The sequence below is a fragment of the Protomyctophum parallelum genome (genome assembly GCF_964188405.1).
Source record: "Protomyctophum parallelum genome assembly, chromosome: 13".
In the NCBI taxonomy this organism is placed as follows: domain Eukaryota; kingdom Metazoa; phylum Chordata; class Actinopteri; order Myctophiformes; family Myctophidae; genus Protomyctophum; species Protomyctophum parallelum.
This window is the reverse complement of record NC_139708.1, coordinates 29011544-29031657: the sequence shown is the minus strand read 5'-3', so window position 1 is coordinate 29031657 and position 20114 is coordinate 29011544. Positions and strand designations below refer to the sequence as shown.

General features: G+C 43.0%; 1 protein-coding gene across 1 annotated transcript in view; it reads right to left on the bottom strand.

The window, feature by feature from the left end:
* Positions 1-9703: 9703 nt before the first annotated feature.
* Positions 9704-20114, bottom strand: part of emp2 (epithelial membrane protein 2) — an 18438-nt gene continuing 8027 nt past the window's right edge. The window contains exons 2-5 of the mRNA XM_083779862.1: positions 13667-13932; positions 13334-13442; positions 12360-12500; positions 9704-11085 (exon numbers count right to left, since the gene is read on the bottom strand). Of these exons, the coding sequence (XP_083635988.1) occupies positions 10916-11085; positions 12360-12500; positions 13334-13442; positions 13667-13744 (498 nt within the window). The 5' untranslated portion in view covers positions 13745-13932 and the 3' untranslated portion in view covers positions 9704-10915. The remainder of the gene's footprint in view (positions 11086-12359; positions 12501-13333; positions 13443-13666; positions 13933-20114) is intronic.

The following is a 20114-nucleotide window of genomic DNA, read 5'->3' as shown; positions in this document are numbered from 1 at the left end:
ACAAGAACTTAAAATGAACTTTCTCTAAAGAACTGGTTAGGTATAATAGCAAAATCAAATATGAAGGAAGCAGTTAAGTGCATCACAATGCAACAAAACATGTACAGTATTGACTAACTTACCTTCTTCAAAGCAAGTTAAGCAGAAGTATGCATTTTACAAGATAAGATGTGGTCTGATACTGCTATTATATAAAAGGCACAACTATGATTCCTTGCCGATGCTGTAATAAATCACATTTCTCTCATGAAAATGTAATATTTACTTTGAAATTACGCATTTATTGGATTAATAGGATACAATTGGTCGATTGATTGAAGTATATATTAACAGTATGCTGAATGGGTATACATTGCAGGTGTGAAGTTATTAATCAAAAATAAGAAATTATCACTTCAAAAGAGAGAGATGGACTCTTTGCTGTCCATGTGAGATGTTAAAAGCTGAAGTGCTGATATTTCTGTTTAACTTTCACTGAGGGAGTGGAAAACAGAGACCTTGACCTTGACATGTGAATCCATACTTTAACTGTACTCTGCCTGTGAGTGGAGGGAGAGTCATGGCACTGTCTTAGGTGGACAGACAACAAAGGGGAGATTTGTAACATTATTCTACCCTTGAGGTTTCCTGTTTTCTGCAGTAATTTGAACACTTTCTGTGTCATTCCTCCAACATGCTGGCATGGCCCTCATAAACATGGACCAAATATTCTGTCACATTTATTTATCTACTTTTTATTTCTATTATTGCGTTTGGACAGGAGGAGTGGGATGCAACAGGAGCATTGCCAATGTTTCAATATTTGGTATGAGTAAAGCTATGTCATCTATTGAATTTAAATGAGGAATTCATGTACTTGAATTTCAAAAAGGCAAGCAAGTGGATTATACTATACTGTAGGCATATATTGTTCCTGAAGGCCTACATGTGTTCGAGTTTACCATTCAATAATCCACATTATTTGATTTTAAACAAACATTTGACCCGATTTAACCACTTTGTGAATAAACAAATGACCGTATACAATGCAATACAATTTGTTTGCAAAAAAACAAAACAAAAAACAGCCAAAGAAATGAAACGACTGCATTTGTAACTGTGTTGCCGTTGTTCCCTAGCTCCCTATTAACAAACTGTGAGGATCATAAAACTACAATACCTGCTTCTGAACGTCTGTCCTGCTCTGGTCACTGCAGTGTGAATCCCAGTCAGTTCTCAGAGGCACCACCCAAGGTATCTATAGTGGCAAGTTTTTATTTACCTGTGGGGTCTGCGCCGGAGCAGGTGCGTGTGTGCGCGTGTGTGTGCATGTGTGTGTGTGTGTGTGTGTGTGTGTGTGTGTGTGTGTGTGTGTGTGTGTGTGTGTGTGTGTGTGTGTGTGTGTGTGTGTGTGTGTGTGTGTGTGTGTGTGTGTGTGTGTGTGTGAGAGAGAGAGAGAGAGAGAGAGAGAGAGAGAGAGAGAGAGAGAGAGAATGTGTGAATGTGGGTTGGGGTGCTGTAAGAAATAGAAGAAAGGTGAAGGGGAATGGGGGGGGTGTACAGGATGAAGTATAGAGGAGGGGCAGAAGAGGAAATAAAGTGTAAACAGGGGGAGTAGAGATCAGGATGGGAGGGGGAGTGTTTGAAGTTCAGGTGAGGTGAACGATTTTTTTGTTTTTGCGTGCACGCATCCGCCTGGGTGACGGCAGACTGTACTGGCCATATATGGAGTGTGTCTTGAGTGTACAGGGTTTGATGAGGTCAGAGAGCGAGAGCGAGAGAGAGAGAGAGGGTGTGCTATTGACTTAATTTGATATAACAGAAACATTAAATGTCCCTGACCTAATTGCAGCAATCTACACAAACAGTGTGCTGGGCTGTCTATAAGAAATTATTAAAAGAAATATATATATATTTTTTTGTCTTTACATTATGTTCCTCTACTCTGTATTTAATGTGCTTGGGTCCTGTAAAATGCTGCCTCTGTAAAGGACAGCTCTGTTGTTTCTAAATGTTCTGTAAAAAATAATGTTGGCCTGACTTCATACAAATGGTGGTAGCCTAGTTGCATGCGATGAGAATCCAACAGGTGCTGTAAACACCAGTTGATGATAACCTAGCTGCCCCAATGTGGACATTACTTTTCATTTGTTTACTATCGTCTATCAGGGAGAAAACATGGAGAGAAAAAAGACCAACAAGTTGGGCATTTCATGTGTTTCATATAATGAAAGGCACACAAGTGCAAGTATAAGAACTTTGTAGAATTGGAGGATTGGAATGTGCTGGCTCTGGTCGATTCGGAGTGCAGTAGGCTACACTGAGTACAGTACAGCAACATATTATTGGTTATAATTTTGGTTTATAATTATTTATTTTTCACGTGTAGTAGCCTATAGAGCTCTGAGTAATGATTTGCAATTGCACATGCTGCCCATTCCAACAACAAATTTACAGAACATGGGTCAAGGGCAAAGCATTGAATGAAGCAAGAAGTTAATTCAGAAAGCTTATCTTCCGTATTGGAGATATTGCGGTCTGCAGAGCACACCTTTCTATTTAGGTCTGTTCTGCATGTGTTCTTCCGTTCAGGGTTGGTTGGTACTAGAGCAATCCGCCTAACAAGGCAGGTCTATGAAAACGGTCAGGGTAGGCCTACTAACGTATCAAAACAAGCCGAAAAGAAGTGACTCTATGCCATGCACATGAGCCCCTGTAAGAGCCAGGACCGTTCTGTTTCCTGGCTCGCATGAAAACAAGCGGACCACTGGACCACCTACTCACCAATACAAAGACTGTGTAATTAGAAAGCCTACTTTCCTTAGTGGACGCACTCTGAGCCCCCCACCGCACCCAGAACATGCACGTGTAGGCTACATATATTAAACAACAGCATCTGTTTTTTTTGTTGTCTTGTTTGTTGTCTCTTTGTTTCAGAACTTGCACCATGAAACTCAGGCATTTTCTAAAGTAAGTATAGGCCTACTGTGATGACTGGACTTAAATATCTCTCTTGCCTCAAGTTTGCCGTTACATTTGAAAGAAATTTGACTTGAATTTGATTTAATGTTTACAGACAAAAAAGGTGACATGCTGTACAGAGCTGAGACATCGTTCTTTAATTTAAGGTAATGCATGTTCATTTTCACCAAGGACAGAAAATTGGTACCCAACAACAATGTGTAACTGTGTACCTGTAGGAGCCATCTAATTTGATTTCACATATTTGTGACTAAATGGCGCCCCCACTGGTTGCCTTGGAAAATGGCACCATGGTTCCCTTGAATTAAGCCACAGGCCCACAGCTGTGTGTGGAAAGACACCAGTAGTAGAGATACAGATTTCAACAGCTCGCACGCATCGCACAGCACAGCTCAGTTTGAATTGAAAGAAAGAAATACTTTATTATTTGTTTATTTGAACCCTGCCTGACGGCCAAGCTACACCAGGCTTTTCTCGTGCGTTTACTCTAAACGCGCGGACCGTGCGTGCGTAAGCCAAATGCCCTGGCTACATCGATCTGTCAGACGCGCGGGACCTTCCGGGAGGATATATAGATACGCGCGCATGGGGGCATACGCACGTAAAAAAATTAGAACCGATCCTATTTTTAGAGCACGCGTAGGTTGGCCCGCGGTATACTATCCGTGCGTCTGGTGTAGCTGGTATCATTGACATATAATTGGTCCTATGACCAAACGCACTGTACGCGCGCAGTAAACGCGCGCAGTAAACGCATACGCACGCGCGCAAAATTGCCTGGTGTAGCTTGGCCGTGAGACCTTTACACTCACAGACACAGTACACAACACAAACTCCTATGGAAGTAAAAACATGACATTATTCGGCACACATACCATCATTCGTCACGTGTATGTGAAAGAAATGCATTCTGAGAAGGAAGACATGGCAGTGTATCCCAAGCCGTGCACTACAACAGGCAAAGTTGCGTCTCTCTCTCACACACACACACACACACACACACACACACACACACACACACACGCACACACACACACACGTCCACTCCACATCACACCACACCACACCACACCACAGTGACCACACCACACCACAACACACACACACACACAGACACATTGTGAAAAAACAAATGTAAACCAACATTTTGTTTACTTTTTGTTCTATTTCTTTTTCCTTTTCTGTTTTTAGTAATATTTCTACGGTAACTTGATATTACTATTAATAATATCTATAATTATTATTTGTCCAGCAATTCCTTAAATACAATAAATACATGTTTTAACAGGTGTTTATCAGCCATCCAGTTAACCAAGACCAAAAACTGATGACTTTTGGCAGATAATGTGGAACTCACTTCAATGTGTTTAGACACAATAGCTGCCTACATCCTCCCAAATGTCCCTCAGTCTATGCAAAGCCCTGTTGAGGTAGGTCACTGCCTCCTCTGCATGAACAATACTGGAATGAAAGAAGGTTAGAGATAAGATTTTCAAGTGTAGTTCGATAGGCCAACATATCTGGAGTGGACTGAAAGAGCTTGCCTTTAAGCTGAAAACAAATTTAGCATCTCAAAAAGTAAAATAAATTAGTCTCACAATGTTAATCAAGTAGTTGACAATCTTGATTTGGGTTTTGTCTTGTTCAAATAATTTCCAGCAACTGCAGCCACCATATTGTTTAAGTTTTCATTGTCATTTGTCAATCAAGTTCAGGTTGCCATGGTTACAGGGAGGGTATTTAATCCTGGCCCTAATCAGTCGCAGGTGTTGCCAGTAGCAGAGGCAAACAGTTTTTAGACTGTGTTCTGAATTCTGATGACCTGTATCCTGTGCGTCGACGGTTTATTTATGTTTATTTGTATGCAAGAGTATAGGAGTTTGAGCAGAATAAATATCATCAAATATACACTCAGTGAACGTTTGGATATCGGTTTCTGGAGCACATGTCTGAACTTCCTCGGCAACCAGTCCAGTATCACCCAAGTATAGGGACTTGGGCGTTACAGCCCCTTGTAGATAGCTTGTAGATCAGCTATTTTCAAAATAATCTTTGAAAAAAAGTGACGCATTTTGAATACCTAGATCAGGGGTTTTCAACTGATTGTGATCCAGGTACCACCTCCCTGACTTAGAATCAACCTGGGGACCACTATTGTGTTGGGGATATGGGCTAAGATTAGTGCTTTTGTAAGTTAACACTATGCATCCCATGTGTATACATCCCACTGTTTCTCAACCGTTGACTACTACTGGTAAAATGTCCTAATAATAATGACTCAACCAGACAATCCGGTGCACTTCCCCTTTATTGAGATTCTAAATTCTGTTGAATTACATTCAATATTACATTATTATTATTTGAAACAGTAATTTGTGACAGGAGCATTGGAGCAATTTACAATTTACAATGTTCGCATAAAGCACGTTCTTCATCCAGAGAAACTTACTGTAAGCATCAGTCTAACAGCTTAAACCTTATCCACCACCCCCTCGTCAATAGGGCCTAGGCGCCGGGGGGGTTTTGTTTTAGTTTTTGCAACTGAATGGCTGGAAAAATGGAAATGTAGAGTTTACATAGTATACACATAGTACATGCATAAACTTTCCTTAAAGCAGGGGTTTTCAACTGATTGTGAACCAGGGACCACCACCCTGACTTAGAATCAACCTGGGGACCACTGTTGTGTTGGGTGGGGATATGGGGTAAGGGCTAAGATTAATGCTTTTGTAACACTTGCTATGCATCCCATGTGTGTACATTCCACTGTTTCCCACTGACTAAGTATCATTTCCTAATAATAATGACTCAACCGGACAATCCGCTGCACTTCCCGCTCTTGAGATGATAACTCCCTTTTTCTGTTGAATTTCTTGACCTCCAATTTGTCAGTAAATGACTACATGGACGGTCATCATAGGTCACCGGGTCATTCAGTTCACTGTTTCTCAACTAGTGGAAAGACATTTTAAAAAAATCAACAAATCCTACATTACTAAATGAATGGTCAGGGACCACATGCAATACTTCCAGGGACCACCAGTGGTCCACGGACCACCTGTTGAAAAGCCCTGACCTAGATGAATCCATTGAGCAGTACATTGAGAGTGAAACAGAGGCCCTCCAGACTCAGACTCTTGTTGGTTTGTGAAGTGTTTTGAATGACAAAGCATGAGGAGACTGGAGGATCGGTTCCTCAGGAGAAGTGAAGAGCTTATTTGAGCTGATTTGAGACACAGTTACCATAATATCTCTTGATAGGGGCTATTGTATGTATTCACAGTTTGTAGCTTTGGTTGCTTATATTCTGTACACAATAAGGGTAGGCTATATATAGAGATAAATCAGACATGAATGAACAATCCTCGATAAAAGTCTCCTTCATAAAATACATTTATTGAGATGAACAACAGGCACGTGGGTGTGTGATCGTTTCCATTTGAATGAACAGAAAAGACTGCATGGTTTCTATGTCATATATGCTCCAAGAGTCTATAGTCTAGAATGTATACAGCCTACACTCATCATGGCTCTGACACCAAGGCAGCATCAACATCACATTAGTTTAGAGGTTGAGGCAAGTGACAAGTGTAGGCCATGTTTGATATCGGTTCAAATCGAGTTCATACAAAAAGAAAAGAAGGAAGATGTAGTTTTCTATAAGGCCACAAGGTGTAGCCAGACAACCGTGCTCTCATGTTTGCTGTCATGGTTGTCTAATAGAGGGGAGAAAAACCCATTGTAGTCTGTGATGTTTCTAACTTATGAATAGGCCTACCATCAGAAGATCAGATCAAAATAGATAGTCATTACAACAAGCCGATGTCAATCCACTTTCCTTGACGTAATTTGGTGTTTTCTATCTTCAAGAATAAAAAGGTCTGCACACTGCAGACTTTTTTTTAAAATTCTTGATGTGTGATTTGTTTGATCCGGCACCCAGCCTATTAAGGTATATAGAGGTATTTTGGTTGTTTATGAGCCTCGATCCTCTGCCACTACCACCACTTACATCTTACATGCTTAGTATAGAGATTACCCAAACATTGCCCATCTCCAATGAACAGCAAAGTGAGACTCATGCAGTGTCCTGTGGAATTAATATAATACTTCATGAATTGTTATCTTTCAACTGCAAAAAGAGAAATTTCAAAGAACAAATCAATGCAGTTTTGTTTTGCTTTGAAACTAAGGACCTACGTGTCTTGAATTGTTTAAGAGCAGTATGATTCACTGTGTGCACCTATACTGTATGTAGACGATGACATATCATAAAAAATGACGCAGAAAAACTTGTCCACGCATTTGTTACCTCAAGGCTGGACTACTGCAACTCGCTATTATCAGGCTGCCCAGGTAAGTCTCTGAAAAGCCTACAGCTAGTTCAAAATGCTGCGGCGCGTGTGCTGACAGGTACCAGAAGAAGAGACCATATCACTCCTTCATGGCCTCCCTACACTGGCTCCCGGTCAAACACAGAATAGAGTTCAAAATTATTCTCCTCACCTACAAAGCTCTCAATGGTCAGGCACCACAATATCTCAAAGATCTCATTGATCCCTACAAACCAAATAGAACACCAGTGCGTCTACAGTATGCAAAAATGCTTACTGTCCCAACAATATCAAAAGTTACAATAGGAGGCAGGGCGTTTAGGTCCCAGGCACCTCAGCTGTGGAACCTTCTCCCGGCTTCGGTCCGTGGGGCTGACACGCTCTGCACATTCAAGACTAGGTTGAAAACCTTTCTCTACGACAAAGCCTATAGCTAGACCTGTCTCCAAGTCTAGCTGGATACCATGGTTGTACATTGTTGTGTGGGTCTGTCTCCCAGCAGTACCTGTAATATACACTATATAGGCTCCAGTAAGGTCTGCCACTAATCCAACATCCGGGGAATCTCTCCCCGGAGTCTCTTTTCGTCCTCCCCGTCGCAGTTCTGTGGACCTCTAATATTAACCCCCAACTGACTGCCGAGTGTGACCGTGGATCAGGCCTCTTCATGGAGCCCACCAGAAGTGTGACCCAGACCCGGCCTCACAGAGCTCGACCTCGACCAGATGTGGACCAGACCCCTCCACGGAGCCCACCTGTCTATTTCTGTCTACTTCTCTCTGTCTCTCTCTCTCCCTCTAAAACATCTTCAATATTTTAATAGTCATTATTGGAAAGCTAACAGTTACCAGCCAGTATGCCCATCCTATCCCTGTGGTCAAACTAGTCATCATGGACTCCAACCTAACAAACAACCCAGTATACAGTGTGTAGACTGAAGTACTCAACTAGCCTCAGAATCTAGCTTCATGCCTACGCTACATTTCTAGAAACAAGTTGATTCTAGAATCTGTAAGATGAATACAAGCTGGATCAAGCCAAAGGAGGCAGAACGTTGAATTCAGGCTCGGCAAATGTAGATATTAACAAAATGTACTGTATATTTGAGAGAACAGTTGAGTAGCCACCATAATGTGAAATATACAGTATATTAGTAAACATCTAAATCTAAAGTCCAAAAATAGCAAATTTGGGCCGTTTCCTTGTATGTTTTGAAGAATATAGCCTATGTGAATCTGTTTTGAAAACAGATTTGACCTTCTTATGGCACAGAAACAATTTGTATTTAATGGGCCATGAGGTCACGTCTTTCCCATCAAGGGGACAACATCATACTTTCTGTCACTGTGTAAACGCAGCTGCAACGTGGATTCACTAATTGGATGAAGTGGCAGCGCACAAATGTTAATCATGCATAAACATAGAGTACTGTCCAGTGTTGATTTTGGTAGCAAATTTCAAATTTTAGTTTTAGTCATAGTCTTTTGAATAGTTTCCATTTAGTTTTTGTCACATTTTAGTCACCTGGAATGTTTTAGTGTTAGTTTTAGTCGACTAAACATACGATTTTAGTCTACTAAATCTACGGTTGATTTAGTCGACTAAAATGTATCTTTCTTGGCGGGCCTTGATGCCGTCGTAATTTTACACTAGCTGAAAATAGCTGATCTGCATGCTCACAAGTCACAACGCGCCACGCTGCGACGCGTTATCAGCTTGTAGATTGGCTATTTTCAGCATGCAACCTTAAGTGTAAAATGACGTATACTGGATCACTTGTCCACTACTAGTCCCTTCCTAACATTTTAGTCTAGTTTTTATTTGTTGATGAAATTAGTCTTAGTTTTTTAGTCATCATAGCTTATAGTTTTCATTTAGTTTCCAGTTTTCGTCAGTGAAAAAGGTAGTCGAACATTTTTCGTCATAGTTTTAGTCGACGAACGCAACACTGGTACTGTCATGGGTGTGGTTTTAGTTTGGTGTTGCCCAAATGAACCAGCAGCCTGGCCACAGAGAGAAAGACTATGCACACATTATGTCACGAAGAGCTTCTGAAAGACACTTTCAGAGCTAAGGATTTGTCACTTTCACTGCTTCAGTTCAAACACAACAATTCAAACACAACACCAAACCCATTTGGTGTTGTAAACATTGTTATAATTTAGCTGTTGGAAAATAGCAGATCTACAAGCTCATAGCACGCCACCGAGTGGCGCGCTATTAACTTGTAGGTCTGCTATTTTTGAAAGATCGTGAAAATGTGCCTCAAATCTTTCAGAGAATTGTCATGATTTAGAAAACTTTTTTTATTTCGATGTCAGGCCTAAATGGGTTAAAGACTCTTGACCCCGATAGTGGTTTCTTTCATAGTTTTTCAGTAAAGCCTTTGAACACGATAAAATAGACAATCACATCTCTTCTTTTTTTAATTCTGATTTCAAGTTCTTTTTTTTATCCCAAACATCACAGCACACCACTGAGTCATTAATTGTCACCGTTAAAACACAAGAGTCAGCAACATGATAAAAGCAAACAAACAAAAGGCGTTTAAAATCCTACATATCGTAATACATATCATAATCTCTACTACAGCTTCATTACACTTCATTTATTCTACGTGGTTAACATAAAGAGTACATTTGTTTTTATTCTTTTATTTTTTCCAGCAATGTTTTCTTTTTGTTGCCATTTACTTGAACTATACATACAAAGTGAATATGTACAAAATAGATTCCTTTGTCTTTAGCTTCACTTAAAAAAAGGAGAGAAAAGAAAACAGAATGGACCCAATGGAAAGTCCTGGGATGGATCCCAATAAGGTAAGTCTCCTCCCTCGTCTCCTTTAACGATTTAATAACCGGGTTCCTTCCTATACGTGAAGTGAGATGCAAGGAAGCAGGAGACAAGGAGAGGAGAATAATCCGTGTGTTGGAACGATGCAGCTCATGTCCTTTGCTGAGAGGAAGAGGAGGAGAGGAGCAGGTGTCAGATGAAGATGATTGGAGGCACGATGGCTGGGGGCTGAGGCGTGTGTGTGTGTGTGTGTGTGTGTGTGTGTGTGTGTGTGTGTGCGTGTGTGCGTGCGTGCACACGGGTGTGTGATTCTGTAATTTGGTTTTTAACCTGAGTTTAGGAGCTAATGGATCAACATTCTGCCAATTGCCTGTTAGTTTAATTGTGAGAGTAAAATGTAATGGATCCATAATGGTCCATTTAGCTGATTTGTGTGGTTAATAGAGGAACAACGTGGACAGGCTTCATGAACGTACAAAAATCCCCATAAATGTCAGATCAGTTCATGAACTTGGTGGTTTTTAAATGGCCCATGGACTCTTTGTGCCATTTGGTGATATTGACACTAGGTGGCAGCATCGGACTGAGATGAAACCCTGTGTGTGTGTGTGTGTGTGTGTGTGTGTGTGTGTGTGTGTGTGTGTGTGTGTGTGTGTGTGCGTGTGTGTGCGTGTGCGTGCGCGTGCGCGTGCGTGCCTGCGTGTGAGAGAGATAGAGATGCAGAGTCCAGGCGTGCGTCCTTTTTGTGACGAACACCTTGACCCGTATACGTCGTCAAACACATTTTACAGCAAGCCTCGACCGCCACCAACGGCATCGACCTGTGTCTATTTGCGCTTCCGGAGCACCAGGTACATGAGGCCGCTGATCAGAGTCATGGGGAAGCTGACCCAGGCCAGGATGTAGGAGGCACCGTACGAGCCCTTCCTAATGCTGTCCACGTGGAAGCTGTCCCTCTCTGCCGTGTAGATGGACGCCGCCATCATCACGCACAGGGCTGAGAGGAGGAGAGGTAGAAACACATCATCACCACCATCATCATCATCACCATACAAATCAAAGTACATCCAGTACAACTTACATTATAAAATCGGGGGGAAATTACAAAGTTTTCTGAAATAAATATTTTCACGATTTAAAAGAAAATAGCAGACCTATGAGCTTGTAGATCTGCTATTTTTCAATAGCTAAATTATAACATAATGTTTAAAACACCAAAAGGGACCTCCAGCACATGTATGGTTCACTCAGCTCGGTATTGTGGCTGCTTTGGAGAGGTTATCCTTTAAGATGAATAATCAGTTGGATAAATATGATCTGAAGTGGGACGTGTTCCTCAGTCATGTTGCAGGTCCCTTGGTGTGATCCATGGTCAGGCAATGCCCTCTTGATTGTTTATTGTATTACTACACATTATGATACGGTTGATGATGCTGCGTTTGGTCGTGTAAATAATGTAAACTATTTTCACATTTTAATTAGATTTTTCCTTTTTTTTCCTTTATTTTTATTTTTATTTGTTTATCTTATCTATCTTGTCTGTCCATGAATACTACTCTGCTGTTGTTGCTTGTGTTTGTATTGTAGGTTTTATGTTTTATGTGTTCTAAAATAAAGTACTGATCATAAAACACCAAAAGGGGTTCCCGCCCAAAAGGGGTTAAAACACCTTGAACGCCCGTTACCATAGGGTGCGGTAGGAGGCCAGTGACATTTACCACGTAAGCAGAGAAGGAGAGCTCTTGTTGTTGATGTTTGAACCGGAAGTGTAAATGTGTTAATGTTCTAAGCGTCACAGCCGTACACTAGCGACCGATCCATTGATATCGTCAGTGACAGCTCAAATGAATATTTAATTAAGCTCTGAACGTCGTACTTTATCCCATTATGAGCTATTAAAGTCACCAAAGGCCGCGTGCATGTGAACGGAGGATTGGGGATGTTTGCTGTTTCTTCCATGGATGCTATAGCGACTGAAGCTCATTTATCATATCCAAGCACCCAAGGAGTGAAGCAGAACAGCCAGTCAATCAAAACAAACGAAACAATAACTCAATTGAAACAGGAGCTATCACGGTTAAACATGTTTTGGAGCATTCCATTGAACTGACCAAATGATGGCAGGAGGGTCAGTTTGAAAGATATGTTAGTAGGATGATTGTAATTGGCCGGGTCATGTGAGATAAAACACCGTCCTAGAACAAACTCCTTGTTTGTGTATAGATGCAGCTGGGCTTTGGGTGCGTGCCTGCGTGCGTGCACGTTACATACAGGCCAGTATCTGGATGATGGCCGTGAAGACAAATCTATCTCCTTGTTTCAATCTGAAGAGCTGGAGGATGAACACGAAGAAGCCGACGCAAGACAGGATGGTGGCGAGGATCATGGTGGCCTGGACCGCCTGGAGGTAGGCTGGAAACACGCACGCACGCGCACACACACATTACACACGTTACACACAACTGTTACACACACCGCAACATGTAGTCAACCAAACATATTGGGCCCGATTCACTAAGCTGTTTAAACCTACTGTATATTTTGGGTGTAAAGGAAATTCCCAAACTAACCCACGTTAGTAGTCTGATACAGTAATGTTTTTTTGTTTGTCTGAGGGCCGCTCTTTCTCAAGTCTGCTTGGATGCAGACGTACATGATGGGACCAAAGCTTGCTGTATGTCATTAGAGTGCCTTATTCTATACTACTATCGTGGTATAAAGTTTGGAAAAATCCTTTACACCCAAAATATGGGCAGCTTAGTGAATCTCTACTTAACATGCTATCTAAATGATAGATTTGTAGACCTGGCATATACAGTATAGTTTATTTAGACTGATGATAGGTTCTTGGTTTATATGTGATCCTAGAGTAGTATTTCTATTTGATGTATTACCTCGTGTTTTCCTTGAGAAACGAATTACGAGCTTCTGCTAAATGCCTACATTATAAATAGTACAATAATTGATTCAGTTTCATTACAGCTACCAAGTCGGACAGACTGACAAACAGTACTGTACTGTACTCTACTGTACTGTACTGTACTGACTGGAACTAATTTCTGAGAGCCCAATCTAAACAGTAAAATACCGCCCCCCGGACCTGACGTTGAGAAACAGTAAACTAAGTCACAGCTATCTTGGATGAATCTACTCAAAGTATACAATCATTGGAGAGAATATCCACGTGCGTGCGTGCGTGCGTGCGTGCGTGCGTGCGTGCGTGCGAGCATGCTTGTGCATGTTACCTGCTTCAGCAGTGTGGCTCTTCTCCACAGGGTAGCAGGTGGCATTGCAGGAGTACCACAGGTCAGAGTAGATCACATCTAAACCAGGCGGTGACACCATCCACCACGCCTAGAAGACAGACAGACAGACAGACAGACAGACAGACAGACAGACAGACAGACAGACAGACAGACAGACAGACAGACAGCGATAGGGAAGAAAAGGAATAACAGAAAAGAAGAGATGGAGGTTAAGGGAAACGTCATCAAAACATCTCAATCTTACTCAAAACAATTACATACATTCAGAGAAGCCGTCCACGTCCACCACCATGAGGCTGTATTCGTACTCACATTGTATATAGTGGCGACGAAGAGCAGGACAGCTGAGGCCACATGGAAGAGGATGATGAAGGCTAAGACGATCAACATGGCTGTCCTGAGTCGGGCTGAATCTTCTGACTGGTACTTGTCACACTGCTTCCTGAGCAACTGGGTCTCTCTGCAGGCTGCTTAATTGGTCGTGTCTGCGTCTGCGTCTGGCTGTCTTGTAGAATGACAGGTTGAGAGGCGGGCAGGAGTGGATGGATGGTCAACAGGCTGGTTAATGGCTGAGGATGCTGTAACATAGATAAAAGACTGCTTTAGTATCACTGAAAAAAAGTGTTTGCACCATTGCTCTAACCCCAACCTGTCATGTCCACGGAAGCTCACACACACCTGTGCCCACTTCCACACCTGTTTCCATGCACTGAGTAGCCACAGAATATAATTGCCTCACTGTAACAGCTGTGAAGCTCTTACTCTGCCTAACGCCCTTGTACTTCAGCCCGGTTGGACAGATCACTAGTGTTTTGGACCAGGACCGGACCCACAGTTTATGGCTAAAGCTTGGACCAGGCGCCACCCAACCTGCACAATCTAAATGAGGGGTTCAGGGTTTTGCTAAGTTGCTCAAGGACACTTCGACAACTGTGGGGGAGCCCGAGATGGAACTGGTAACCTCACGTTTCCCATCCAGCTGTTCTACCAGCCACTCAACCCCTGAGCCACTGAACTGGTAACCTCACGTTTCCCATCCAGCTGTTCTACCAGCCACTCAACCCCTGAGCCACTGGTAACCTCACGTTTCCCATCCAGCTGTTCTACCAGCCACTCAACCCCTGAGCCACTGCCGCTCCATGAGATTTCATAACCTCACGTTTCCCATCCAGCTGTTCTACCAGCCACTCAACCCCTGAGCCACTGCCGCTCCATGAGATTTCAGAAGCACATTTACCAATGCACAATCAAAAGAAAGCCAAGTTTCTATAGTGTGAATGTAGTTGGGAACCACTGAAATATGTGGGTGTCTCTTTCCCACCTCAATCCAGACGGGGGGGGAGAGTTCAAGCATATGGTGGAGGGGCAATATGCTATATGGGCATTCCCGGTCCCATCCACCACTGCAATGCTTACATCTGCAACCAATTACCAAAACATTTCAAAACAAAAGAAAACTGCCAGGATAATGATAAAGCCAGGGAAATATTTACATTATGATACCGCCTTGAATTACACAATTCAGTTTTTTGTTTGTGTCTGTGTGTGTGTGTGTGTGTGTGTGTGTGTGTGTGTGTGTGTGTGTGTGTGTGTGTGTGTGTGTGTGTGTGTGTGTGTGTGCGTGTGTGTGTGTGCGTGCGCGCGCATGTGCATGAGTGTGTGTTTGTTTATTGTACACACAAACTTCAGTTTATGTGGGAGTAGAGTATTTACAGGGATTGGAGGGTGAGAGTTAATGTCAGAAGGAGTTGATTATTTTGACATGTTTTAGGAAGAACACAGAAGCTCTGCCACGCTCTGTCATTTCATGACACAATGTATAAACTTTACAATCCAGTGTGTACAGTGTATGTACAGTATGTATCTATCAGTGGTTCTGAAAAAGGTTTTAGCTGGAGACCCAAAATAAATGAGTTGTCTCTCTGGGACCCAAACTAGGAAAACTAAAATAATGATTCTGTATTTTCACTATGCTTCTTAAAATGTTTTTAAATGTATGGAATTTCTTAAGATGTTGAGAGAATGAGAAATAAAAGTGTGACCCTTCACTTGTCATTATGTTTTAAGGGGTCAATGCACAGTGCACTAGACTAGAGGAGCCAGAGGTTAATGTGGTGGTTAAAAGTTTATTCATGTTTGTATATTTATCATTTGAAATGTATTTATTTTTTAAATGTAGGTCCCAACCCATTGTTTGGGAATCACTGACACATACTGTAGATGCATTTTGTGTTTTTAATTGCGTCCCAGATTACTATGAAAACCTGCAAAAACAAGTCAGTCAGTCCGCCCGTCCCATCCGTCTGTCACGCCACCATATGGCCATCAGTCCGTCACGCCTCGTGACACGATCCATATATGGCCAACTCCATATATGAAGATCACGACACTGACTGACCTCATCAAACCCTGGATAACCATACATGGAGAAGACTGGATATGTTGATCCTCCCCTACCCGTCCTTCCTCTTCGACCTGTTGTTTCAGCGCCCTCAGGGCATCTTACTGGTCATTTAAAGTATACTTCCCAATGTGACACTACTGAACATTTCATATGACAACACAATATATTTGCTGGTCACATCTACATTTATGGGAACATAATACTGTCTACTGTAGAATCTAAAGGCTTTAAAAGCTGAGTAGGCAAAGATACACAGTAGCATCAGTGGAGGAACACACACACACACACACACACACACAAATGCACGCACGCACGCACACACACGCACACACACCCTCACACACACACACACACACACACACACACACACACACACACACACACACACACACACAAATGCACATACGCACGCACACACACGCACACACACACACACACACACACACACACACACACACACACACACACACACACACACACACACACACACACACACACACACACACACACACACACACACACACACACACACACACACACACACACACACACACACACACACACACACACACACACACACACACACACACACACACACACACACACACACACACACACACACACACACACACACACACACACACAGCCAGACAAGGAATTAGGCCTCTCCGCCAAAACGGAGTCGCAGTAAAAACAGCCTCGCCCCACCGACAGGAAGCAACACTCTCCACACTGTGTGTGTGTGTGTGTGTGTGTGTGTGACTGTGTGTGTGTGTGTGTGTGTGTGCGTGCATGCGTGAGATAGTGCATGCATGCGTGCGTGTGTGTGTGTGTGTGTGTGTGTGTGTGTGTGTGTGTGGGTGTGGCGTTTGGCTGTGGGGTGTGCCAAGGGATAGGCCTGCCCTGTCTGGAGTGGGGGATGGGGAGGGGGGAATGAAGCAAGTTACACAAAAAAATATTCATTCATGAATACAGGCCCTACAGCATGTTACAATGTAAATAATAGTTTCAGTTCCCTATTGAATACGGTCCTTTGAAAATACCTCAACTGAAAACAATCAGCCTCAATTAAGTCTCAAACCGGCCAACAGAGTACACTTTCAATACTTTTTCATCTCGTGCTGTTATAATGATGAAAATGATGACAAAAAGTTAACAACTCATACTATGGAGGTTAAGCACTTGACCATTTCATTGCACAGCGGTGTCACACAGACATAAGCTCACATTGCGATGCGTTGTGAGCTTGAATATCTGCTTTTAAAAATTGCCTATGGGCAACCAGGTTAAAACTAAATTCTGTACAGTATACCATGGTACCATACAGTAGAGTTCACTTGAAATGGCTTAGCCGTTAGCTGTGTTGCATTCATGACCCGGCCACAACATTCTCCTGTGATGTGGTGACTGTGACCCACTTCTGGGCCCCCGGTTCCCCCGTGTTGAGAAATGGCGCTTGAAATTCCCTGACCCGTCAGCCTGCCAGGCATAACATTTCCTCATCACTGCGTTTCTGGAGTGGCCAGCATCTGTGGCAGCCAATCAGATCTCGAGGGGTTGGCCACGGACCTGTATTCTGACCTATGGGACAGTCAAAATGCACCCGGAGAAACAGAAGGACTGTCACAGCTGGCTAAGTAGCGTGATTTGTACTTTTGTCGTACACCGGAGTCCTGTGCCAAAGGTACAGTGCATCTAAACGCAGACACAGTCACTGACACATCACTTCTACATTGTGACCCGTTTGACATACTGTACTAACGAAAGCATACAATCTATAATTGTAGCTTAAGGACGAGAATAAAAATGTAAATTTTCAGGATTCCAATAAAAAAATAGCAAAAAATGATTCAGTATTTCGATTCAAATATAGCAAAAATAGCCGATCTACAAGCTCAAAATGCGTCGCACTGCAATGCGTTTTGAGCTTGTATTATTGCTACGACAGTATATTGTATGCAATGTGGCTCTCTGGCGTGAGTGTGGAACTATAGTGGCCCTCTGGAGTGAGTGTGGAACTATAGTGGCCCTCTGGAGTGAGTGTGGAACTATAGTGGCCCTCTGGAGTGAGTGTGGAACTATAGTGGCCCTCTCCATCGTCAAAGTTGCCCACCTCTGTACTAAAGGAACACACATTATACATCACAACAGACATGTGCACATACATACAATGTGACCCTACGCACGCACGCACGCACAGCTGCATCTGATTCTGTCCGCAGCTGCCTTCCTGTTGCACTGCCAGAAGAAAGGGGGAGGAGCGAGAGAGGAGACAGAGGTGGAGAGACAGAAGGGAAACCCACTGACGGCGGGATGAGGAAGGAGGAGGGAAGAATGAAAACATGAGAGAGAACACACGCGCTATACAAACAACACACGTACAACAATGTCCACTGAATGGCAGAGAAGTAGATCTGTGTTTAGAGAGACAGAGAGGAGAAGACCATGACTGTAGACAGATTATATATATTGTATACTATATAGAATGTATACTTGCGGTGTGTGACATTAAAGATAGTCTCTCTCTATCGCTCTCTTTTCCCTCTCTCTGTCCTCCCCCTCTCTCAATCTCTCGGTCTTTCCTCTTCGTCTGTTTGCCTGTCTCCCTGCCTGTCTCGCTGCCTGTCTCCCTGCCTGTCTCCCTGTCTCCCTGCCTGTCTGTCTGTCTGTCTGTCTGTCTGTCTGTCTGTCTGTCTGTCTGTCTGTCTGTCTGTCTGTCTGTCTGTCTGTCTGTCTGTCTGTCTGTCTGTCTGTCTGTAGGCTCTCAGGGATTCGTGGGAATAAGGTTCTGTGGCTCATGGGGGTTCAGCTCAGTGTGAAATCACGATACACACTTCTGACAGCAGACAACAGCTGCATGCACACACACACACACACACACACACACACACACACACACACACACACACACGTACACACAAGATGTGGTTAGCACATACACACACTTATGCCATGCCTGCACATAGAAGCATATATCACACACACACACACACACACACACACACACACACACACACACACACACACACACACACACACACACACACACACATGCTGTCTTAATCATAACCACATGCATGGCATATGCTGAACATGCCACACATAATCCCCCATGGTCTGGTATGCATAACATGGATATTTCACAGGTATTCACACACTATACATCACAACAGACATGTGCACAATGCACATACGTACATACAATGTGACCCTACGCTCTCACACACACACACACACACACACACACACACACACACACACACACACACACACACACACACACACACACACACACACACACACACACACGTTTGTAATCCTTGTGGGAAGGTGATCGCCATTTTTCACCCTTAACCTTAAAGGCCTATTCATATATACAGTTTTAGGTGAAGGGTGGTGTGACATCATGTAATGTTGTAGTTTTATGTGAAGAGTGCTGTGACATCATGTTGTAGTTTTCGGTGGTCACCGAAATCTGGACTACTAGGGAGGGAGTTGATATATCTACATAATGACGTCCTTCAGAACCTCTGATGGGAGATCTCAGTCAGAACACGTTCTTCTCAGACCTCATGCATCCCCAGACTCTGAACTATAGTTGGGAACACAGGCATGCGACTTCGTATAGATCAGGCATAACTCCAAGCCCAACCCCGGAGCCTAACATCTAGCTGCCAAATCCTATAAGCACCCCAAGCATAGTAAGCCTATAACCTTTGTTACTAAAACATTGTGAGGATCAGGAAACCAGCAATACTACAGTATAGACTTGTTGCCATTTGGCCCTCACAAGTATACTAGTATACAAGCATGCATGCATACGCACGCACGCACGCACGCACGCATGCACATGCGTCAATCAGTAAAGCCAGCTGATTCAGCTTCATTCATTGTTCTATTTATTAAACAAGGAAGACAAGCAAGTCACTGCATTCATCCAATGTAACTTTTCTCAACTAGTGTGTTGTGCGTGCAAAACATAGCTGATATGGAATTATAGACAGACAGACAGACAGATAGACAGACAGACAGACAGACAGACACCAAGGTACACCACAAACGGAACACATAAACATATTGATTGTCCGGGCCTAATATATATTGCATAGATGATGTGTGTTTGTGTTACAGTAGCATGCAGTCAATGATACGTAGAGTGACCACATTGTGACTCTACCTTGTGTACAGTAATTGATTCTGTCACACCAAGTCGGACAGACTGATAAACAGGCAGAAACAGCCATTCCTCCTCTCCACTCAGCCCTATAATGGGAGGCAGGGGGATTTTGTGTGAGTGAGTGCGTGCGTGCGTGTGTGTGTGTGTGCGTGCGTGTGTGTGCGCGCGTGTGTGTGTGT